Here is a 24988-nt window from a genome sequence, read left to right as displayed (position 1 = left end):
CTGACACGGCCATCACGGAAGCTGTTGGCTGCTGTGACACAGCACTGTGCTGTCTTCAAGGAAAATCAAAAAGCAGAAGCACCGAGTTCGCCGGGCAGCAGCTCCGTGGATCCGGACACTGACCTCCATGCAGCCGAGGCTCAGGCCGCCCTGAACCGGTCCCTGCCCCAGGTGCCGGCCAAGGCAAGCAGTGTGGCTGGCATCTGCAGTGGGCTTCAGAGGCCTGCCCAGGACAGCAGCACCAGTGTGGGCTCCAGGAGCCTCCACATGCAGTGTGCAGACCCCCGGGCACCGTGGGAGATGAGCGGTAGGCGGGGTTCTCCCCACTCTGACCTCCCGCCAAGTGTGCAGACCCGCGGGTGCCGTGGGAGATGAGCGGTAGGCGGGGTTCTCCCCACTCTGACCTCCCCCTCCCGCCAAGTGTGCAGACCCGCGGGTGCCGTGGGAGATGAGCAGTAGGCGGGGTTCTCCCCACTCTGTGACCTCCCGCCAAGTGTGCAGACCCGCGGGTGCCGTGGGAGATGAGCGGTAGGCGGGGTTCTCCCCACTCTGTGACCTCCCGCCAAGTGTGCAGACCCGCGGGTGCCGTGGGAGATGAGCCATAAGCGGGGTTCTCCCCACACAGTGACCTCCCGCCAAGTGTGCAGACCCGCGGGTGCCGTGGGAGATGAGCGGTAGGCGGGGTTCTCCCCACTCTGTGACCTCCCGCCAAGTGTTCAGACCCGCGGGTGCCGTGGGAGATGAGCCGTAAGCGGGGTTCTCCCCACACAGTGACCTCCCGCCAAGTGTGCAGACCCGCGGGTGCCGTGGGAGATGAGCAGTAGGCGGGGTTCTCCCCACTCTGACCTCCCCCTCCCGCCAAGTGTGCAGACCCGCGGGTGCCGTGGGAGATGAGCGGTAGGCGGGGTTCTCCCCACTCTGACCTCCCCCTCCCGCCAAGTGTGCAGACCCGCGGGTGCCGTGGGAGATGAGCGGTAGGCGGGGTTCTCCCCACACAGTGACCAGGACCGGCCTCCCAGCGAGGTCCAAAACTTCGCCAGTGAGACGCAGCTGTTTGTGCCGCTCTAAACCAGCCGCTCCATCAGCAAAGACCGAACAAACTCAGAGAAGTCTCCGGGAAATTGGGTGGGGGGGTGCAGGAAAGCCAAGACAAGTGCAGGTGTGACCGGCATCCCGTGTTCCCCCGCCGCCTCGCAGCCTGTCGCGTCACTGCCAGCCGGTGGCATCGACGGACCTGAGGACTATCTTCCATGCTGTGCGGTGCAAAGCCAGCACCTGTCGTCACACTGGGGGCTGCATCCTCACCCAGCCCTCATTCTGTCCATCAGAAGGATCAGAGACCAAAGAAGGTCTCAAGGAAAAAAAATGCACCAAGCCACAAACTGTTCAGTCAAAATCATTCTTAATATTACATTATGGGGGCCACTGCCTGCCGTGCCGGCTGCTCCACTTCCCATCCAGCTCTCTGTTGTGGCCTGGGCAAACAGTAGAAGATGAACCAAGTGCTTGGGCCCCTGCACCCATGTGGGAGACCTGGAAGAAGTGCCTGGTTCCTGGCTTCGGTCAGTGCAACTCCTGCCATTGCAGCCACTGGGGAGTGAACCAGCAGATAGAAGACCTCCCTCTCTCTTTCTCTGACTTTCAATAAATAAATATTTTAAACTGCATTACGTGCCACTTCCTGCACAGGCCTCGTTGTTCTGACACAAACTACCAGCCAACTGCTCAGAGCACCACTGCCGGTTTCCACAGTCAAGTGTGGCGTCACATGTAGGTACTTTCTGACATCCGTGAGTGAGGTTCAGAGGACTCGGTCATGTCAACCCCACAGGAAACCCTGGTCTCAAGGACCATGAGGGCCAGGGGGAGAGAGGCGATCTCACCTGTCCTCCACGATCCTCCACACTGAACAGGCTGCCAAGCCGACTCCTCCCTAGCGAGGCCACGCTGCCCACCCCAGCACACAGCGTGTCCACACCCGGACACGCTGCAGCCAGCCCCTGGGGCTCTGTGCACAAACTCCTTTAACTCACACACTCCCTCGGCTTCACACTCACGTCTGGACTCAGCGTGGCTAGGCCAGAGAACCACCTTACTCATCGGCACGCTCTCAGAATGCTAGTTACTTGTCAATTTCTGACAGAGATGCAGAGAGAGACCTCCTGCTCATGGGTACAATCTTCAGAGGCCTGCCACGGTACAACCAGGCCTGTGCCAGGAGCCCAGGACTCAGTCAGGGTCTCCCACACGGGCGGCAGGAAAACTACTGGAGCCATCACCGCTCCTCCCCGCGCACATCAACCAGCAGGAAACTGGAATTAGGAGCAACGCTGAGACCTGGACGTTCCACTGGGATGCGGAGTTCCACACGGCATCTTAAGCACTGCACAGGTGCGTGCCCCTGGACACTGAGACCGTGTTCCCTAAATACAGCTGGCGTCCACGGTTAGGGTCATTACAGGAGGCTGCCCCTACCCATGCAGGCCGGGTAGCAGGAGCAGCTCCAGCCGCAGCCCCAGGCCCCAGCACCGCCGGCCTGCACCACGGCCTCCACGGCCCCCCGGCCAGCACCTGGAAGCCATGCCGTACACTCCCTGACTCACAAATGCCAAACAGCAACCCACAACTGTCATGATAAACTCATCAGCTAAATTTCTAAATCTGAAAACTATAAAAGTCACTTGTACACTTATGTATATTTATATATAAAATACAAACATATTTAACAAAATATAAAAAATAAATTGATGCATGTATGTGCTGATGTAGCTACAATATATCTTTTCACATGTGTGTGTATATATACTGTGTATACACGTGCATGCAGGTGTATGCGTATATATCTAATGTATATGTATGTGACTGTGTGTATATGTGTGCATAGATAACGTGTACATATAACGTGGAGCTATTCATACATTGTGTGCACATTTGTGTATTTAATGTGTACTTAACACATGTACATGCATATACATGCTATATGTGTATACTGCATACTGTGTGTACATGTGCATATACATATGCTATGTACTGTGCATATATTATCTATATATACATCTAATATGTATATATGTCTGTAGTGTACATATTTATACATAATGTATATATAGAACATATGTCTATAACGTGCATTTTAATGTCAGTGTGTGGACTATATGTGTGTACATGTATATAATGCATATATGTGAACACTATATACTGTATGCACATGCATAAATTTTTAACAATGTGCACATCACATGTGTGTATGTACATACACACATATAACATGTGTGCACATGTGCACGTTTACACATATGCATGTGTACAAATGCATCACATCTGTATGTGTATGCAGTGCATGTGCATGTGTGAATATGTGTATAGCGTGAACATTACAAGTGCATGTGTGTATACGTGCAATTAATGTATATATGTGTAAGTATAATATGCATATATAGTATGTATTATGTATTTGAGTAAGTGCACAGTGTGTGTATACATGTGTGTATACATATTACACATGTGCTATATCCTGTGTACATATGCTTTGGTATATAAATGGATAAATGTATATAATATATAAATGTGTGAATGCATATGTGTACATACATATGTGTGCATGACACACCTATGTGTATATGTGTATACATAAAACATATTTATGTGTCTACACATACTGCATGAGTACATATGTGTATATATTCTATCCATATATGTGTGTGCATATTGTATGTATGTGTGCATGGGTATGTATAAGTGTATATGTGTATACATTATATGTATATGCATATATTGTGTGTAGGTATGTGAAGGTGTATAGTGTATGCACATATAGGACATGTATATATGTGCATAAAGTATATGTAAATGTATACAACATGCATGCTACATGTGTATATGTATACATGCAAAATGTAATACATGTGAACATGTGTATGTGTATATAAAATGTGTAAACATGTGAATCCGTGTACATATACATGTGTGCACACATATTACATGTTCGTGTGCAATACATATGTGTTTATATGTGTATGCCCAAATATCACATGTGCATATAAGCCAAACACATATAGTACATGTGTACATGTGTTTTACATGTGTGTAGGCACATACATATGCATGCATATATACGTGTATACATTACATGTGCATGCATGTGTCTATGTGCATATTTGCATGTGTATAGCATGCATGTGGGGTGTGCGTATGTAACATGTATATGGCATATATGTGTATGTTACATATACACGCATGTGTATGTATATAATGTGTGTGTATGTGCTGTGTGTGACACGTGTGTGGATATATACACATGTAACTGTGTGCCTATGCATGACTGGCTTCACCGTTTCTCTGGTGGAGCCCTAACGGGTGCAGCACCCCGAGAGACCACTGTCTCGCGTCACTTCCTCTGGGAACCGCAGTACTTGCCCACTGTCTGCAGCACTGCACATGCTGTCTCTCCCAGCACAACTCTCTCCTGACACAGGAGCACAGGCGTGCACAGGCACACACAAGTTGGCACGGCCAAGTCCTGAAAGTGGCCCCCCTGGCATAAACCATGATCCCTTCTCCATGCCTGGCCCAGGGCCCAGGGCTGGGGCAGCCGCCACACGCGTGTCCCTGGCTGGCAGCATGGGCCCTGCTCTGTGAAGCTGGGGGTCGTGGAGACCCCATCGTCATGGGCGGTGCTGCTGGCCCCCAGGCTAGGGCTCAGACGGCACCATCACTGACAGGAGAGCAGAGGACACAAACACGCAGAAGCACGCTGCAGCCCACTGAAAGGCTGTGGGAGACCCGAGTGCCCGCTGGACGGGAGCTCGCGGGCCGGCACAGTCAGTCCGTGGCTGGGGCGGGGGCAGAGCCGGTGTTGCTGCTGCCAAACCACGCTTCCTGGGGAGCACCCTGGCTGGTAGGAGGGAGCCCCGAAGGGGTTCACTCCAAGTGGGGACACAGCTGGCCCTCCCTGGGGACAGAGGGGAAGACGCAGTTTGCTACACAAGCAGGTCAAGACCAGCCGCGAGCACCGGCTGACGCGGGCCCTGCCGGGACGGTGTTCCTGCGGACGAGCCTCCCACGGCAGAGCACCTGGTGCATGTCGGGGGATCTGACGAAAACCGTGGCCACTCTCCTCGGACAAACGCTTCCACCCCAGGATCAAGCTTCCCTTCCAGCAGCCTCCGCAGCTCACAACCCCGGCACCACGGAGGCTGCCATCCAAGCTGCACCCTTGCTCCGCCCACCACAAGAAAAGCTGTTAACACCCAGGCTTCCTGTAAACACACACAGCAGAGGAAAACAGGCTGTGGCTGAACACAGGTGACACGAGCTGCAGGCCCTCGTGGGAGCCGCTTGTCCCCAGGCTGACAAGCGTGCACACCCAACAGGAAGCCCTGCCCGGACCGCACCCAGTGGGTCGTCAGGTCACTGAGGAAGGGAAGGGCACGCAGGCCGTCAACAGATTCCCAGGCAGGTGCCAGGCTGAAACTCAGACCGGACATCTCCCTGGGGAGGCGGGAGCCCAGTGGAACAGTCACAATGGAATGACCGGAATGAAACAGGAGAGGGTGGACGCTGAGGCAAGGACAAGCGTGCGGGGCTGACTCGGGTCAGGTCAACCACGCCAGGAGGGGGAGAGAGGGGCGGGCGTGGACCCTGTGGGCATCGCCATTTCTCAGCGTGGGCTGAGCCGAGCCACACGGAAACTAAAGCAACAGGATGGCGCTGTCATTTCCTTGTCACCAACAAAGAAAGCCTGTGCCGCTGCTGTCAGCAGTAAGTAGAAGGATTCTCATCAGTTTAAAAAAATCAAACTTCTCCAGCCTGCCTGTCACTGTAGTCAGTGCGATTACACAAAGATGAGAACGCTAGCAGCACTGACTGAAATTCAGACATCCAGTGTGTTTCTGACAAATCGCTATGGAACCAAGAGCGCCCCAACAAAGAGGATCAGCCTCGTCTCAGCACTCCACGAGCCACACCCCCACCCTGAAGCCTGCTAAGTGTCAGTAGCAGGCCCATCAATCCCCTGCCCCACCACCCAGGACAGCAGGCCCATCAATCCCCCTGCCCCACCACCCAGGACAGCAGGCCCATCGATCCCCCTGCCCCACCACCCAGGACAGCAGGCATGGCAATGCACCTGCCCCACCACCCAGGGGAACAGGCCCATCAATGCACCTGCCACACCACTCAGGACAGCAGGCCCATTGATCCCCCTGCCCCACCACCCAGGACAGCAGGCCCATTGATCCCCCTGCCCCACCACCCAGGGGAGCAGGCCCGGCAATGCACCTGCCCCACCACTCAGGACAGCAGGCCCATTGATCCCCCTGCCACACCACCCAGGACAGCAGGCCCATCAATCCCCCTGCCCCACCACCCAGGGGAACAGGCCCATCAGTACACCTGCCCCACCACCCAGTGCTCCTGGAGTCAGAGGAGCCACCAAAAGGGGGTTTAGTTTGCATTTTAATGACGTGACTTGGATACTTGCGTATTTGGTTTCCTCGAAGAATCACACACTAATGAGCCTCTCGGATCCCAAATCCCAGCAAGACGGGAATGGGAAGCGGAGGGACAGGACGTGCAGGCTGTAGTCACTGTGACTCCCACCACGCGGGGACCAGGGCTGTTTACAAAGGCGGATGCTGCAGCGGGAAAGAAGTCGGGCACACGGCATTCTCCAGTGCTCAGGGTTTGCTTCACTGCAACACCGGAGCTTCTCAAGTACACACTCAGCACGACGTCCAAGGTGCAAAGGAGGAAACCGTGCAAATCTCAGCATCAGCACCCGAGCCAGCTTCCCGCAGAGGAGACACTGCGTCTGGACACAAGTCCGGGCAGTTGAGGGAGGAGGAGTAGGGTTAGCCAGGCCTCTGCCACCACCCCTAAGAGGACAGAGTGGGAGGTGCAGCCACAGCCCAGAGGGCCAAGGTCCTGGTCCCGGTGCTAACATGACCAGGCTGTGGCCAGCCTCCCTGGGTTTCTGCTTTGTCACATGCCCACTTGGAACAGAACAGCGCCTGGTGGACACAGGAGGTGCTGTCCAGCTCTGAGGTCCTGAGAAACCCAACAGAGAACCTGAAGCACGAGGATGTGCACAGGTGGAGACACTTGAGAGACAGCCACACAGATGGTGACTCCAGGACACTGTAGACACACAGGTGACAACCAGAGGACACGCCCCAGCAGGGTCCCTGGCATAGTGGGTAAAGCCACCGTGGTGTGGGGTGAGTGACAGGTCTCACTCTGGCTGTGGTATGGGGTGAGTGACAGATCTCACTGTGGCTGTGGAGTGACAGGTGCCACTGTGGCTATGGTGTGAGGTGGGTGACAGGTCTCACTGTGGCTGTGGTGTGGTATGGGGTGACAGATCTCACTCTGGCTGTGGTGTGAGGTGGGTGACAGGTCTCACTGTGGGTGTGGTGTGAGTGACAGGTGTCACTGTGGTGTGAGGTGAGTGACAGGTCTCACTGTGGCTGTGGTGTGAGGTGAGTGACAGGTCTCACTGTGGCTGTGGTGTGAGTGACAGGTCTCACTGTGGCTGTGGTGTGAGGTGAGTGACAGGTCTCACTGTGGCTGTGGTGTACAGTGAGTGACAGTTCTCACTGTGGCTGTGGTGTGAGGTGAGTGACAGGTCTCACTCTGGGTGTGAGGTGAGTGACAGGTCTCACTGTGGCTGTGGTGTGAGGTGAGTGACAGGTCTCACTTTGGCTGTGGTGTACAGTGAGTGACAGTTCTCACTGTGGCTGTGGTGTGAGGTGAGTGACAGGTCTCACTCTGGCTGTGGTGTACAGTGAGTGACAGTTCTCACTGTGGCTGTGGTGTGAGGTGAGTGACAGGTCTCACTCTGGCTGTGGTGTGAGGTGAGTGACAGGTCTCACTTTGGCTGTGGTGTACAGTGAGTGACAGTTCTCACTGTGGCTGTGGTGTGAGGTGAGTGACAGGTCTCACTCTGGGTGTGAGGTGAGTGACAGGTCTCACTGTGGCTGTGGTGTGAGGTGAGTGACAGGTCTCACTTTGGCTGTGGTGTACAGTGAGTGACAGTTCTCACTGTGGCTGTGGTGTGAGGTGAGTGACAGGTCTCACTCTGGCTGTGGTGTACAGTGAGTGACAGTTCTCACTGTGGCTGTGGTGTGAGGTGAGTGACAGGTCTCACTCTGGCTGTGGTGTGAGGTGAGTGACAGGTCTCACTTTGGCTGTGGTGTACAGTGAGTGACAGTTCTCACTGTGGCTGTGGTGTGAGGTGAGTGACAGGTCTCACTCTGGCTGTGGTGTACAGTGAGTGACAGTTCTCACTGTGGCTGTGGTGTGAGGTGAGTGACAGGTCTCACTCTGGCTGTGGTGTGGGGTGACAGGGCTCACTGTGGCTGTGGTGTGGGGTGAGTGACAGGTCTCGATCTAATCAGGGTGTGGGGTGAGTGACAGGTCTTGCTGTGGTGTAGGGTGAGTGACAGGTCTCACTCTGGCTGTGGTGTGAGGTGGGTGACAGGTGTCATAGTGTCTGTGGTGTGAGGCGAGTGACAGGTCTCACTCTGGCTGTGGTGTGAGGTGAGGGACAGGTGTCACTGTGTCTGTGGTGTGAGGTGAGTGACAGGTGAAGAACCTTAAAAATCAAACCAAGATGGAGTGACCTAAGCCAATACCATTAAAAACAAGAAGTTACCTTTGCCCCAAATAAAATTAAAGTTTAAAAATTACAGCCCTAAACTTTTTCCCCCAAAGCTAAAATTAGGTGCAGCTATAAAAATAAGGGACCCTATGCTTAGCTAGCTGCGACACTAGCTGCCTGGCTGTGCTAAGACCTAACCCAGTTTGTATGCCTCCTAATACTCAAATAATGGAGTGGGAAGCAGGACGCCGCTCTCCCACCAGGGGAACAAAGGGAGCGAGACGTCGTCCCCCTCAGGGTGAACAAGATGGCGCTGGCAGGGAAAGGAACTACTAAAGAAGTAAACAACAAAATGGCGACAAGGTGCATGCCTCCCATGTGATCCCATAGCTGATTGGATAGAAGACGCATGCCCTTCACATGATCAGCTCACGGATTGGACTGCTGTGTGCATGGACTCTATAGTGCTTTTGATTGGTCACTGTGGGTATATAAACCGTGTGGCTTTGTGCTGGGGGCGCTCTCTGGACTCCCGAGTTCAGGAGGCCCGTCTGCGCAGACACCAAATAAATCCTCTTGCTTTTGCATCAGCTGGTCTAGACTCTGAGTCTTTGGGGTGTGCCTCTCGACGTGTTAGCATCCTCACTCCGAGGGTCTAACACAGGTGTCACGGTGTCCATGGTGTGAGGTGGGTGACAGGTGTCACTGTGGCTGGGGTGTGAAGTGAGTGACAGGTCTCACTCTGGCTGTGGTGTGGGGTGACAGGTTTCACTGTGGCTGTGGTGTGGGGTGAGTGACAGGTCTCGATCTAATCAGGGTGTGGGGTGAGTGACAGGTCTCACTGTGGTGTGGGGTGAGTGACAGGTCTCACTCTGGCTGTGGTGTGAGGTGGGTGACAGGTCTCACTGTGTGGTGTGAGATGGGTGACAGGTGTCACTGTGTCTGTGGTGTGAGTTGAGTGACAGGTCTCACTGTGGCTGTGAGGTGAGTGACAGGTGTCACGGTGTCCATGGTGTGAGGTGGGTGACAGGTGTCACTGTGGCTGGGGTGTGAAGTGAGTGACAGGTCTCACTGTGGCTGGGGTGTGAAGTGAGTGACAGGTCTCACTGTGGCTGTGGTGTAGGGTGAGTGACAGGTCTCGCTGTGGTGTGGGGTGACAGGTCTCACTCTGGCTGAGGTGTGAGGTGGGTGACAGGTGTCACAGTGTCGTGTGAGGTGAGTGACAGGGCTCACTGTGGCTGTGGTGTGAGGTGAGGGATAGGTGTCACTGTGTCTGTGGTGTGAGGTGAGTGACAGGTGTCACGGTGTCCATGGTGTGTGGTGGGTGACAGGTGTCATTGTGGCTGGGGTATGAAGTGAGTGACAGGTCTCACTCTGGCTGGGGTGTGGGGTGACTGGCAGGTTTCACAATGAGAGTCCCAGCAGCCCCTTGAGGGTCGCTCCACGATTCGGACACTGAAAGACTCCCACAAGACTGGCGGCCGTGCGGTGCTGACCAAGTGCCCTCACTCAAGGGACTTTCTCTCTTTGCACCCTCCCTTAACCCCCATTTCCGAGGCACCCCTGTATACATGTAGGACCCCAGGGAGAGCCCCTCCTGGCAGATCCACACAGACTGAGCGTGACCCATCACGTGGTTCATGGGCAGAGCTGCACTTGTATGGGATTTCTGAAAGCGACACTCATTTTACACACCTGTAAGAGTGAGAATTTCTCAATATCAAGATGTGTCACACAGATCCAGTGCTGTGGCATAGCGGATAAAGCTGCCACCTGCAGCACTGCCATCCCTTGTGGGTGCCGGTTCAAGTCCCAGCTGCTCCACTTCTGATCCAGCTCTCTGCTATGGCCTGGGAAGGCAGTGGAAGACGGTCCAAGTCCTTAGGTCACACTGCCACATTGAGACCCAAAGAAGCTCCTGGCTTCAGATCAGCCCAGCTCTGGCTGTTATGGCCATTTGGGGAGTGAACCAGGGGAGGGAAGACCTCTCTATCTCTGCCTCTCTGTAATTTTGCTTTTCAAATAAAAAATAAATAAATCTTTAAAAAAAAGTGTAACACCTCAAACCTTCCTTATAGAATAAACCATTTATGCAACCCCTATGCTGGGTGGTGGCGTTCACCCCTCCACTCCCTGGTCGCTGGACTTGGTCACCCGGCTCCAGGGACTAAACAGCGTGAGAAAGGGACAAAGGACAAAGGGCGTCCTGGGGGAGAGCCACCAGCCCAGGTTGTCCTGAGAAGCCTCCGGCCAGCCCAGATCGAGGGGCAGCACACTGGCAGCACTCCCAATACCGTCACAACCTTCCAGGTCACAGCCTGTGAGGTCACAGACCAAGGAGGACCTGGCTACTAACTGCAGCTGCAGGGCAGAGGGTCCTCGTGGCAGCTGGCAAAGCCCACAGCAGGCCTGCAGGTAACAGAAAGAGTAACTCACAATTACTGCTGTTCAAATAAAATACGCAGTATGTACACAGCTTTTGACTTACACAGTGCCACCGCGTACTGTTTTCAATCTTTGTGATAATCCCATGCGAGCGAGCTCCTTACCATCTAAAAGCTGCTGGGACAGCATGCCTGGCTCCCCGCGGTGGCTCTGGGGTCCCGTTAGTAGCTGCTGGAGTCCTGGGTTCAGATTATGTGGCCTGCAGCTCCACTGTTTGTTCTAAACATTTTTTAAAGATTTATTTATGTGAAAGGCTGTTACACAGAGAGACAGAGAGAGAGACAGAGAAACTTCCATCTGCTGATTCACTCCCCAGATCATCATCACAGCCAGCGCCGGGCCACGCCAAAGCCTGGAACTTCACCCACGTCTCCCATGTGGGTGCAGGGGCCCAAGCACTTGGCCATCTTGCACTGATTTCCCGGGTGCATCAGCAGGGAGCTGGATGGAAAGTGGAGCAGCCGGGGTTAGAACCAGCAGCTTTTTCTACTCCGCAGCAATGCCACCCCACCCCCCCCCCCCACAGTTTACTCTAAAGTGACCCAGAGCCGACACTTCCCAGGACCTTGGGAGGAGCAGACACCCTGGGAGGGCGTGGTGTGGGACCACGCGTGACCCATGAGAACGGCACTCGGGCATCTCAACAGGACTGCCTCGTCTCTTTCAGCACCGTGCGCTTCACCGGACGAGAGCTAAAGGCACTTGGAGTCAGTCATCACCAAGGAAACGCGTGGTGGAGACACACTGTCCAGGCGTGGCCCGTCGCTCAGGGCCTCGCCCAGACACAAGGAGCGTCTTCCACCGCTGCGTTTCCCCTCGTCGGCAGACACGACCAGCGGGCTGTGGAGCACTCCCTCCTGACCCTTGTGGTCTCCAGGACTCAGGTCTCTGCTCGTGAGCCACGGGCAGGGGCAAGCAGCGCGTGTCCTTGCAGACCTGGCCGGAGAAGGATGTGCTGTCTCAGTGAAGAACCACTCTGTGATGGACGGCGGAGCAGAGCAACAGGGAGACCAACGCTTTCCAACTCCTCCACCCTCGGAAACACAGCAGACGCTGCGCAGAAGGAACCACCTACAGGAGCTATTCTCAGCCAGCCTCTCCCCCAGGCTCCACACGAGTTCCTCCCGCGTGAGGGTGCAAAGGGCAGCAGGCACACACCCACAGACAGCGCCCAGCACACCCCTGGGCAGAGGGGCCGTGGGGAGGCTCAGGAGGCCAGCCGGGAGCACAGCAGAGGACCCCCACGGTCCCCCCACCAACAGCCGTGCCAGCCCTGGCACTGGACACAGCATTAGGGGACTGTGGTCTGCATCATCTAGAGCCCACTCCCACCTTGACGGACAGGTGGCCATTCCAAAGTCATCCACCAACAGGGGCGTGGCCCTGACCCCCTCACCTCCTCTTACAAAGACACCAGGGCTCTCCCAGAAAGGTGACTAAGACGATTCCGGGCCGGCTGAGACGCCCCCACAAAGCACACCTGGCAGTTCCTGCTAATATTTAACACCACCACCGGTCTCTCCATTGCAGGGCTGCCAGTCAGCTGTGCCCGGTGTCCACCCAACATGAACCTGGCTCTCGGGAACTGACACCAGCAGCCACACAAGGCAATGAACAGGTTTAATAATGGGTAAGACCAAGCACAAGCTGGGAAACCGGCCCCCCTCCACCTGCCGTGAGCCCACGGGTTTCCTGTGGCCGGAGAAGACCCAGAGTGAGCAGGTGGGAACCTGCTCAGAGCCAGGAGCAGCCCGGAGCTCCAGGCCCTGGAGAAGCGCCCGTAGTACAGCATGATGGACACGTACAACACCCAAGACGGGCCAAGTCTTATTTTCTTAGCAGCTGAGCTTCTAGCTGGCAGCCAAGATAGCCAGCGCCAGCTGCTGAGGAAGTGGCGTGCAGGGCGCTGGCGAGCGCCTGGGAGGCCGGCAGGTGCATCGGCAGCATGAGCCCGGGTGCTGCTGGCGCCAAGGCAGAGAGGAAGAGGGGACACCCCTGCCCACGGAAGGACTGCCTGGTCCCTGGCCAGCACAGCGGCAGCGAGCCAGGGAGCCCGCCTTTTGTTTCTTTTTAAAGAGCAACTCACAGTCAGTTCCACCGCCCTAAATAAAACCGAGGAGGGGCTGCCCCCTCCTCCTCCTCCTCCCCCTCCTCCCCCCCCCCCACAGGGGTCTCTGGCTTGCATCCCCCACACCACCTCTGGGAGGCATGAACAGCACTTCAGGGGAGGAGTCCCCGGCCACCCGACAAACCGGAGACCACACAGGAAGCAGCAGGTGCCGTCAGCCATAGCCCTGGAGGCTGGCAGGGGGCCATCAGGGGCCTGCAGGCCCCAGCTCGCCACATGGCAGACGGGGAGAAGCTTCCTGGTGCCTCCTCTGTGGGGACACAAACGCCACCATGAGGCCCAGCTCCATGACCTCACCTGCTCCTTCCGGAAGGCTCAACTCCCAACAGCAGCGTATGGGGGAGGGGGGCTTCAACAGACCAGCTGGAGAGGGGGAGACACAAATGAGCTCAGAGCTGGCCCTGCAGGGACAAGGGGACAGAGGCCTCGGGGCGGGCAGGGAACAAGGCGCCCCTGGGGAAGCGGGGGAAGCGTTAGTTCTGCCCCCAGCCCGGCTCTGCCCCCTTCCTCCCACTTCCTTCTCCCCACTCGCCTGTTTGTGGGCGTATTCTTGACAGTGCATAAGGATCACGAACATAGAGTTAACAACCCTGTTTGGAAGTCAAGTCACAAAAGAGCGTTTGATCAACAGATTAAAGCCTCAGTAGGGGCCGCTGCCGTGGCACAGCGGATGAAGCCGCAGCCTGCAGCACCAGCACCCCATATGGGCACCAGTGTGAGTCCCGGCTGCTCCACTGCCGATCCAGCTCCCTGCTAATGCTCCTGGGAAAGCAGAAGACGGCCCTAGCCCTCGGGCCCCTGCACCCATGGGGGAGACGCACAGGCAATTCCTGGCTCCTGGCTTCCGCCTGACCCAGCCCCAGTCGCTGCCTCCACCCGGGGAGTGAACCACAGGAAGGAGGCCCTCCCTCTCATTCTCTCACTCTGTAACTGTGCCTTTCAAATCAATCAATCGTAAAATCTCTGACGGTATTTAAATAATCTCCCAACAAGGGCAGACGCGGGGCAGGCGGACCTCACCCTCACTTCCTCCACGGCGCCTGGCCTCCTCCCCTGCGCTCAAGGCAAGGGACACTAACTGGTCACCGCCGAGGGGTGGGCAAGGCCGGGAGGCACAGCTCTGGCTGAATGCTGACCTGGACGTGAGCAGCTCCAGCCGGCTTGCGTGCGGTCCACCAGGGGAACGCGTGTTCCTACAGGAAGCCGAGGCAGTCAAAACACCAGAGGAGGACCAGAACCGCCAAGGTCCTCAAGGCTTCTGCACAGAGAGCCCGGCTCGCTCCACGGCGGCCTGGCCCTGACGAGGGCTGCGGGAGGCCTGGGAGGAAGCACAGAGGCAGACACTGGGGTCAGGCGTCCACTCGCCCCACGCCGCAGCGATGGCCTTCGTGACAGAGCCCCCGGCTTCCAGCTGACTACTCAGAGCACCGCCCGGTGCCGGGCACACGGCAGGGAGGGGACGGATCCTGGCCCTGTGCTGGGCAGGAGCTCTGTTTGACGCAGGGGACCCTGGCCACCACCCACGTTTGACTGACAGATGAGAGACATGGGTCTTGTGCCCAGAGAAGCAGAGCCATCGGGTAGCAGTCCCCCCCCCCGACCCACTCAGCTCTCTAGAGGGCCTGCAGGACGTCCAGCCTTGGGGGGTCACCCTCCAGCCTTGGGGACAGCCCTGCCGCCACCACCTGCTCTGCTGCCCCCGTCTGGCCTGGGCTTCCCCGCTCCCTTGGCCGGGCCCAGGCGTCCATTTCTTCGGGATCTCAATGCGGTCTGCTAGAGACGGCCAAGGCGTGCCCTCGCCCGGTGTGGCAGGCGCACGCACATACACACAGACCGCATGCCTGCCACGCCCTGCCCATCAAGCCTTCCGCTTCCTGCTCCCGTGGGTGCCTTGTGGGACACGAGGACGAGCTCACAGGTCCCAGGGAGGGAAGCCACAGGGAAGAGCCAGGCCCCAGAGGAGCGGGGCCGAGGTTTCCAGGCGCACAGGACCTCCAGGAACGTCCGGCTGGCCAAGCAGGTCCACCGGGATCTCTGAACTGGGTCACGTGAACCCTCGTGTTTTCTCAGTGGCTGTCCCATGACGACTCACCCCCGGAACTGCAAAGCTACGTGGACTCACATGAACAGCTAGCGGAATACAAGGATGCCTTAAAAAGTTAATGGAGGGGCCGGCACTGTGGCGCCGGGTCAAGTCCCAGCTGCTCCACTTCCGACCCAGCTCTCTGCTCGGCCTGGGAAGGCAGTACAAGATGGGCCCCTGCACGCATGCGGGAGACCCGGAGGAGGCTCCTAGCTCCTGGCTTCAGATCGGCCCAGCTCTGGCCATTGTGGCCAATTGGGAGGTGAGACAGCGGATGGAGGACCTCTCTCTCTTTGCCTCTCCTTCTCTGTGTAGCTCTTTCAAATACGCAAGTCCTTGAGAAAAAAGTTAATGGATCATGCAATTAAAATATAAGCTCAGGTGTGGAAATTTATTTTGGTGCAAAAGGTGCCTACAAGGGGTCTTCAGGAATTTCATAAAAATGTGTATTATTAAAAAATTACACACATTTCAATATTCTACATGAAAATAAACTCTCAAGCCTTAAAATTTTTGTCTTTTTTTTCTTAAAAAAGTTTTATTTATTTGAATGTCAGAGTTAGATCTTCCATCCACTGGTTCACTCCCCAAATGGCTACTAACAGCCAGGGCTGGGCCAGGCTGAGGCTAGAGCGTCATCGGGTCTGCCGCCTGGGGCCCAAGCGCCAGGGCCACCTTCTGTTCTTCCCAGGTGATCAGCAGGGAGCTGGACTGGAAGCGGAGCAGCCAGGGCATGAACCAGTGCCCACACGGGATGGTAGCCTCACAGGTGGCGGCTGTGCCTGCCACGCCACAGCGCTGGTCCCACACTTTTATTTATTTATTTTTTTATATTTTTTTGGACAGGCAGAGTGGACAGTGAGAGAGAGAGACAGAGAGAAAGGTCTTCCTTCCATTGGTTCACCCCCCAAATGGCTGCTACAGCCGGCGCTGCGCCGATCCAAAGCCAGGAGCCAGGTGCTTCCTCCTGGTCTCCCATGGGGTGCAGGGCCCAAGCACCTGGGCCATCCTCCACTGCACTCCCGGGCCACAGCAGAGAGCTGGCCTGGAAGAGGAGCAGCCGGAACAGAATCCGGCATCCCAACTGGGACTAGAACCCGGGGTGCCGGCGCTGCAGGCAGAGGATTAGCCAAGTGAGCCACAGCGCCAGCCCAAACTTGTCTTTTAATTCCATTTTTCCATGAAGCATCTGAGGTGGCCTGGCATTCCCACCCTGGCAAAGACCCAACACGGGCCCAGCTGTGGCATCTACGGAACACTCTGGAAGTCTGTCACTCACAAGAGAAGGACATCACTGACCAAGCTGACGCAGTCACTGGCTGTCCCTGCCACACAGGCCAACAAGGCAGCCACCGGGCTAAGCAGCCCGAGTTCTGAGCAGTGTAGGAAATGCAAGCTCAGGCCTCGGGGTTGGGGGCAGCCTGTGAGGGCTGGGTGCAGGGGAGTGACCCACACACTGCACTGCACCCACAAACACGTGCGCCCCATTAGAGACGAGCTGTCCCCTCTCGCCCGCGCTCTGGGCTGCACGGTCCCTAGACTCGACACACGGCAAAGCACACAAAGGCCTAATACGGAACGTGAGCAGACACTCGGGAACGTGGCACGTCCGCCGGGTCTTCCAGAAAACACTCCAGAGGCGGGTCGCAAGTCCGAGCCCCTCCCCCTTTTCATCAAGAAGTGGTTTTTAAGCTTTTATCTATTTGAGAGACGGAGCAAGAGAGACAGAGCGAGATCCTGTCTGCTGGTTCCCTCCCCAAATGCCTCAACAGACAGGGCTGGGCTGAGACAGAAGCCACGGCGGCCTCCAGTCCCCCGCGCCATCTCAGCTGTCCCCCAGGTCTGCACCTGCAGGAAGCTGTGCTCGGGAGCCAGGCCAGGCCTTCTGATGTGGGACGGGGCCAACCTAACCACCAGGCCAAACCACCACGTCCCCTGCACCTCAAGAAATGCCTGTGCACCTGCTGGGTTTTCCAGGCCCAGGACCCCACAAGCAAGCAGCGACGTGGTGCTTATCAGCAGGACCGAGCCCAGCCTGGCAGAAACCACACGCGCCTCTCAGCACCACCTAGAGCAGCTGGGGCCCAGGCCTCCAGCAGCGTGGCCAACATGCCACATGGCCAACATGCCACATGGCCCACATGCCACATGGCCCACATGCCACATGGCAAGCTGGTGAAGTTGAAAATGAGATTCCCGCAAGCGAGCACTGGGCCTCCCCCCTCCCTACTTCCTCTCCCAGCTGCAGGGCCCCGGTCTCCACCACGCCCTCTGCTCCAGGACAAGCCCTGCCCCTCTCCTCCTTTCCTGTCCCCTTCTCTGGGACACTCCTGGCTACAACGGCCGTGCGTTCCCACCCAAGCTCCCACAGCAGCCTCCAGAGGCCCGTCAGGCACGCAGGTGCCCGCTTCCCCCTGCAGAGACATCCTGTGCCGGCACTGCCTTCCGACTTTGATCGGCATTGCCGCGGCAAACACTTGTCAGGCGGAGGGAGACTGAAACCAGAGACGTTGGCTCAGCTCCCCTCACAATGACCACAGATGCTACCAACACGGGATGTGCTCAACGCATCCAAAAGGAAAAATAAAAGCAAAACACTACAAAAAGGAACAAAACGCACCCTCTCTGCAGCCTCAGTTGGAGGCACGGAAGAACTTGTTTTCAGAGATATCGTTCACTTAAACAGGGCACCAATCGAAAGGATTTAATTAGCCTAAGATACACACTAAGCACACGGAGGGATTCTTCAGCATCCTCACGCTCTATTAGCAAGGGCCCAGGCAGTACGCTTTGCCTGTGACAGGTGAGCCCTTGTCACCTGAAACACAATGGAAGAATTACCAGCTGGAAACCTGTGTATCCTGCACCACAAAGTATCCGCCAATCGTCAGCCTCGGAGACAAACACCTGCCGTGGCACAGAACTTGCACCTGAACACACTTCAGGGAAAGCATTTTCCTTTTTCACTTTCAAAAACCTTGTGGGCGGCCGACTTCACTAGCGCCATCGACGGAACAGGAAGGAGGGAGCCGGGCGACACGCCACACACACGGGTGGCCTGAGGTGGTGTCAGTGGGCCTGGACAAAGCCGAGCGTGCGTCCACAGTGCATGCCCGCCCAGCACCCGCGCCCACGCATCTGCAGCGGGACCGGCAGACTCCGAGCAGCCCCCGGGTCTGGGTGTCACGGCGAGCAGGAATCCCGCGGAACCACGGACCTGAACCTCGTCCTGGTGAGCCCTGATTCTGCACGGTTTGCAATCTAAGAGCGAGTCCTCCATTTTAAAACAGCTTTTAGAAATTACAAGAACACTTTGTGGGGTGAACATCATTGGCCATTCCAGCGGCACCACTGTCGCTGAGGCTCCAGGGAACATGGCTCTGCAGGTCATCGTGCAGGCCCCACCTGCCTGCACGCAGCCACGGCACAGCTGGGCCTGTCTGGGCACGGAGCCCCCGTGTCCCTGCCCTGGCCAGGGCTTCACCCGGGTCTGGGTGACGGCCTCAACCCCACACCTCCCTCCCCCTTCTTTCCGGTCTCGGGCTTCGGCTGGTTTCTCTCTCTAACCCAACGCAGCACTTTTCTCCACCCAGCCCTGAGTCTCACCCCTGTGTTAATGCCAGGTCCCTGGGGCCACCAGAGCCACGCTCTGCTCTCCTGAGGGTCACCTTCCTTCCATCTGTGGCTTCGCCTTTCCACAGCACAGTCTGACAACACCTCGCCCACCAACCTCGCCCGCCTTGGGATCCTCAAGCACTGTAAACTCTGCAAAAATGAAATGTGCATCCTGCACTTCTCTGCCCCTTCCCGGGCTCTCTGTCGCACGCGCTTTCTGCAGGGCTGTGGAAAAAATCCGGCCAGGTTCCAAGATCCACGCCCGGCCCCTGGGTCACACAGATGGCGCCCTCCCCGCGCTCTCTCCCACGTTAGTTTTATCGATTTCTTTATCTTGCAATAGATTTACTGTCAGTGAACCATTCATGGGGAGGCCAGATCATGCTTCAGTCACCATATGCACGCACACACGCATGCCCTGGCACCTCTCCCCCCAACACACACACACGTGCGCGCCGCCGGCATACATGGTCTGGGCAGGTTATTCAAGGGTCGGACTGAGGGGCACGGAGCATGGAGCAAATCACAAGCAATCCAAAAATGAGAGCCCCTGCCCCTTTCAATCACCCTGATTGCATCAGGGAGAAAGCCTCAATCTGCCGCTCTAATCTTGGATAATCTCGCTTTGTGACAGAGAACAACCCTCAGATTACGGGCTTCTGCAGGCGGACATCCCCTCCGCCACAGAATAAACACGGCTACGCTTCCACGGAGCCACTTCCACAGGCTGCTTCTACCTACGGCTTCCACTGCAGTGAAAAATTAGTTATTCTTTGTAAGTAAATTTAGGTCAACAAAAACGAGGTGCTTTAAATGAATACCAAGCAAACAGCAGCACCAGTGGCAGGCACGCACGACAGGCGTCCCAGCGGTACCCCTGGAAACCGAAGGTGCCGGGCTGCAGCAGACCCTCGGCCAAGCAGAACGAACTTGACCTGCCATTTGTGGTCCCGGGAAACGACCCAGGTCACACCCACGGGCAGCATCAAGCTTCTAAGACAGGGTCTCTCGGCGGGGTTGGGCTGGCACACGCGACGGTGTCGAGACAACACGGGCAGGGGTTGCTACCGGCATCTGGCAGGTGGTGGCCAGCGACACCACCAAGCCTCTGGTGCTGCCCAGGACAAGCCCAAGGCAGACTCAGGCCCAACCCTGCCCTGAGGGAAGGGACGGCTGGTGTGTGCGCCCCGGCCCCAGCCCCCACTCCTGTCCTCACCACCTCTGCCCTGTCTGCAGCAGGAGGGCAAGGAGCGCCCCCAGCCCACCTCTCACTGCCGTGCCCGGCCCCACGCCAGCGCCTCCTTCCAGGACCGGGACGGGGAAGCAGCCTGAGGGGTCCATGCCCTCATGCATGAGCCCCACGGCTTCCTCATGGGCCAGCAGGCCTTCGGACCCCCTGCGCGACGCAAAGGCGAGGGAACGGGGGACGAGCAGCGTCACTCCAGGGCGTCCGGACCCCAGACCTCTGCTTCCCGGGCTCTCCACGACTCTGAAGCTTTTAAAGTAACTAACAGCCTTTTCATTATTTAGGCTAACTGCCCCAAAATGGAACTTCAAAAATGCTACTTTTTCAGTCTGCAGTAAACAGAAAAAAAAATAATTAACATAAAAGCAACCGGCAGCTGACACAGCTTGCTGGGCTGCGGCTCAGTTCTCCGATCTTACACCCACCGCCGCACACAGAACCCACACCTGCAGGCCCGAGGGCAGGTGTTTACAAGACAGACCTTTGAGGCTATTCTGGCTCGCGTTCTCTCTCCAGGTTCTCCAGAACAATCTAGAAGCAGGCAGCCCCTGTCTTCCCCCCCTCCCCAACATGGGGTGTTATTTTAAACCCTGGGACAGCACTGACACCTGAAAACGTACGGTAAGCTCCTACGGCAGGGGTCCCTACCCTCAGCAGCTGGTGTCCTTGGGGACGTGTCATCCTGCGGCTGCTAACTCTGACACACCCGTGGCCAAGCAGCAGGGGCGGTGACACCAAACCCCTCTCACTGTAAGACAGGCCTGATTCCCACACCGGCCACAGGAGGGAAACCAGGGCAGGGCGGGAGGGTGGTCATGGTCACGCGGGTTTTAGGGAGAGGACGAGCAGGTCACAGCACGTTCCCCCCACCCCGGGGCCAGCAGCAGGGATCGCGCTCTCGAAGATGAGTGACGCGGCCACTGCAGCACTGCCGATCCCTCCTCTTCCAAGCCGTCTGCGGCCTCGTGCGGGGCACCGTGGGCTGCGCCTTCCCGGCACACGGCCGCCAATGCACGTCAGGGGAGACACGTCGCCGCACCTGCCCGAGGACTTCCCAGCCCCCGGAGCTGAACGAAGGCTGGCGGCTGCAGCAGCTGGAGCTGAGAGCACTGGCATGACCCACGATTCCCACGCACTGACCACGCCCGGGCCAGAGCTCCCCACTGGGACGCGGAGCCTCCAAGCGCCCCGCTCACGGCGAGGGGCTCCCAGCACCGCCCCTGCCCCAGCGCGCACTGCTCTGTAGGCAGCTTCCGCTTTCATCTGTGTGAAAGGCAGACAGGCAGCTCTCCCAGACTGCCTCACTCCCTCAATGCCCGAAACAGCAGGGCGGGGCCTGGAACTCTGTCTAGGCCTCCCGCGTGGATGGCAGGGACCAGGCACTGGAGCCATCGCCAGTGCATCCCAGGTGTGCACGGACACAGGCGTGCCTGACGCCCTCAGCTGCAGGACTCTGCCTGGCCCAGATGGACGCCCTAAAGCAAACGTGGAGTCAGCCCATCAGTAGGCTGTGAAATCACAGGGGTTCCGCCTGTTGTGTTTAATGAGATAGAATCAAACGGCGCAGAGAGAAAGTATCAGAGTACAGGGCTGTAAGAACAGACAGGGTCTTAGGAAGGTTTTTCTACCGCGTGTGCACACACACGTATCTGTGTCCAGGTGGTCACACACAGCAAGAGAGCCCACAGAACTCCGCTCCAGCTGAACGGTGGCCAGCGCTCTGGGACCGCTGTGTGACTGCGGTTGGGGGCAGAGGCAACTGAGGTCACTACCTCAAGCAAGTGCATCCCGTGGAACGGAGACAGAAAGCAGCAAAATCGAACCCACGGTCATTTAACTCTTTCATCCTCAGGACCCCGCACTGGGTTTCTCTGGATTTTGCCCGTCTGGGCTGCATCTGGTTCTGTTATCAACGTTCCTTCAACGTGGAACCAGGGCCGAGACACCAAGTGGGACACGACTGAGCACCGGAGCCTGCCAGGCCCGCTGCCATCACTCCCCGTGCCAAACCGCTGCACAGCCCTGACCGAGGCGAGCTCCCTCCTCCCCAGGAAAAGCCTTGCAAGTGCCAGCTCCTCACATCACCGGGCAGGAGACCAACTGCTGTCTAGGACAGAGAGCCCCGAATGACCACGGCCAACGCTGGTGCATCACCACCGCCAACACCCTCACAAATCAAACCCTATTCGCAAATGTGATGTTGGGAAAATTCATCTGCTATATACCGTTAATTAAGCCCTCCACTCCCACCCCAAAAGCTGTCTCAGCTGCCCTGGTCCGCAGGTCGAGCATGGGCCAGGCCCACCCACACCTGCCTTCGCCAGTCGCCCAGAGCCCTCAGGTGCCCCAGGCCCTGATTTGCAAACACATCTCAGGGTGATGCTCCCTGGCCACAGTGCAGGCCTCTGGGATGCAAGACAGCTGTGCCTGGAGCTCACCAGCACCAAGAGCTGAATCTGTCCACACCCAGGAGCTGACCACAGCGGCAGCCAGGCACACACGGCTCTGTGGTCACGCCAGTGACAACTCCGAGACTCACTCAATGTCTCAGTCTCAGCGTCTCTGCCTGGGGGCACTGGGCCCCGGCCCCAGACCCAGAACCAAGACTGGAAACCGGGAACGGCCTCTGGTGTCAGGAGGTTTGTGACCGAGTCCGGGGACGGTGAGCAGTGCCTCCAGCCTTCGTGGTGTCCCGGTGCCCCCCTCCCTGTGCAGAAAGCAGGAGCTGCGAGTCCGGCACCATTCCTCTCCACACAGCAGGTGCATCCAGGCCGCTCTTCTCTGAACTCCCCAGGGCAGCCCGGGGCTGAGCGCAGCGCAGCACCAACTCTGCTTTCCTCTCAAAATATCTTAATTCTGTGACTCTGTCAGGGAAGGACCGGGCGGCCAGCAGTATCCGCTCTGCAAAATTCACTGCCACCCGGAACCCCGCACTTAGGGGAAAAACACCGCGACTGAGTGGCTGTTTTCTGCCCCTTGGCATTCCTCATTGAAAGGAAACGCCTCGGGGAAACAGGGGCCCTGCAGCCGGGGCTTCCTCTGCCTGCCTGCCTGCGCGGGGCCTCTGGCTCCCCATGCGCCCAGCACAGCAGGTGAGGTCGGTCATGGTCCCCGCGCGCAGCCCGCCCTGCACCTGCGCCCGCGGACGCCCGGGGCCGCTTCCCGCCACCTGCGGCCAACAGGTCTGCAGGAGACCCCGTTCACGCACACGCTGAAACACGGGGCTCATGCTGAAACGCGCGCCACCTGTGCGCGGCCACGCCGTGCTCCGCGGGGGTCTGCCTGCCTCACGCACCTGTCCCCTCCTCACGCACCTGTCTCCGGCGAGGGCAGGCCGGGCGCAGCGGAGGGCCAGGGCCGGGTCCCGCGCCGCGGCCGCCCGCGGCAGCGTGGGAAAGCGGATGCATGGCTGCTGGCTACACCGCCACAGCAGAAAGACAATGGAGATGGCGATGGGATGGCAAAGCAGCAGGCACAGCAACACCCATTCGCGAACGGCTGACACCAGACTCCCCGGGACGCAGGGTCTCAAACCAGGGCGGACAGCAGGGGAGGCGGCGCGGGCGGCTCCGCGAGGACCCGGGCAGGGCCGGGCAGGCCGCGCCGCCGTCCGCGGCCACCCCGGGCCGCCGGGCGGACTTCGCCACGCCGCCTCAACTCCCCGGTGACTCATCCCCGAGCTCCGGAGGCGCTGCGGGAAGCGGCCCGGGGCGGGCAGGAGCCCAGGCGCACGCACAGGGCGCCGGGCGCGCGGAACTCCCCCACCCCCCCAGGCCGCGGGCGCCAGCCGGGCCGCCCACGTGCGAGGCGGGGAGGAACCGAGGGGCCCCGCTGGCCCGGCCGCGGCTCCCGCTCCCGCTCGGGCTCGGACGGCGCTGCCCGCTCCTTACCGTCCGAGCTCCGACTCCACCTCGAAGAAGTCGCCCAGCGCGTCCCGGTTGGAGCCGTCGATCCAGTAATCCGGAACCAGGCTGCTGGCCGCCGCCGGGCCCACGCTGGCGGGGGCCGAGGAGCAGGACGCCGCGGACGAGGAGGGCGCCGTGACTTTGAGCATCTTCGCGGCGGGACTCGGCCGCCGCCGCCGCCGCCGCCTGCGCACGCCGGAGCGAGAAGGCGCGTCCTCCGCGCGCGCGCCCCCCGGCGCCGGGAGGGCGGCCCCTGCGGAGGGTGCGGGCGGCTCAGCGCCGCGGGCGGGGGCGCGGATCCGCCCGCCCCGCCCCGCCCCGCCCCCTCCCCTCCGGGTGCGGGAGCCGCGGCTCGTCCCGCGCCGCCAGCGCTGCTGGGACCCGCGAGCGCACGGGTGCGCGCGGCAGGCCTGGGCCCGAGAGCCCGGCGGCCGGGGTGGTCTCCTCCCCCACCCCCGGCCCCAGCCTCGCGCCAGCCCCGCCGGGAGGCCCGGGCCGCGCCGGCCGACTCACCTGCAAGCAGAGTCCTCGGCGGGCGCTGGCACGGGCGCCGCTGCGTTTCCTGCAAGGCCACGGGCGCGCTGTGTCTCGCGGCTCCGCCCCGGCATCCCCAGGCCGGCCGCCGCGCGGGCCGCGGGGGGCGGCTCCGGCCCAGGCTCGCTCTGCAGCCCTGGCCCCGGCCGCTGACCCTCCGCAGGGCGCACGCCGGCCGGCCACTTTGGTGCATGCGTCATTCATGCGAACAGTGGCGTCACAGCCTCTGATCTCACAGGTGTTACCTTTATAGGATTCCTGTTTCTGACTTTGTTCCCTCAAGCCCTGAACTCTCCGCAGTAAATCTGCATTTCTGATAAGGCAGGAGACAGACGTGACCCAATAGCTTCCTCTAATGTATTGATTATTCGCAGCTCTCCTGCTGTATCAGCAAACTACCCACCCCCGAATCCCACCAAGTGCTGGCAGGGAT

The 24988-nt window shown here is 58.5% G+C and overlaps 1 protein-coding gene across 3 annotated transcripts in view; it reads right to left on the bottom strand.

Moving 5' to 3' along the window:
* CAMK4 (calcium/calmodulin dependent protein kinase IV) overlaps positions 1–24770 on the bottom strand; it is a 177829-nt gene extending 153059 nt beyond the window's left edge. Inside the window, exons 1-2 of one of the 3 annotated variants that reach the window (XM_070075969.1) lie at positions 24535–24770; positions 24007–24274 (exon numbers count right to left, since the gene is read on the bottom strand). In XM_070075969.1, coding sequence (XP_069932070.1) covers positions 24007–24274; positions 24535–24755 — 489 coding nt within the window. In that variant the 5' untranslated portion in view covers positions 24756–24770. Of the gene's footprint in view, positions 1–23430; positions 23805–24006; positions 24275–24534 lie in introns of those variants that run through there. The other 2 variants (XM_051834544.2, XM_051834545.2) reach the window with 2 other exon arrangements.
* Positions 24771–24988: the final 218 nt, after the last annotated feature.

The sequence above is a fragment of the Oryctolagus cuniculus genome, chromosome 6 (assembly GCF_964237555.1).
Source record: "Oryctolagus cuniculus chromosome 6, mOryCun1.1, whole genome shotgun sequence".
Taxonomy (NCBI): domain Eukaryota; kingdom Metazoa; phylum Chordata; class Mammalia; order Lagomorpha; family Leporidae; genus Oryctolagus; species Oryctolagus cuniculus.
This window is presented reverse-complemented; position numbering and strand designations above follow the sequence as displayed.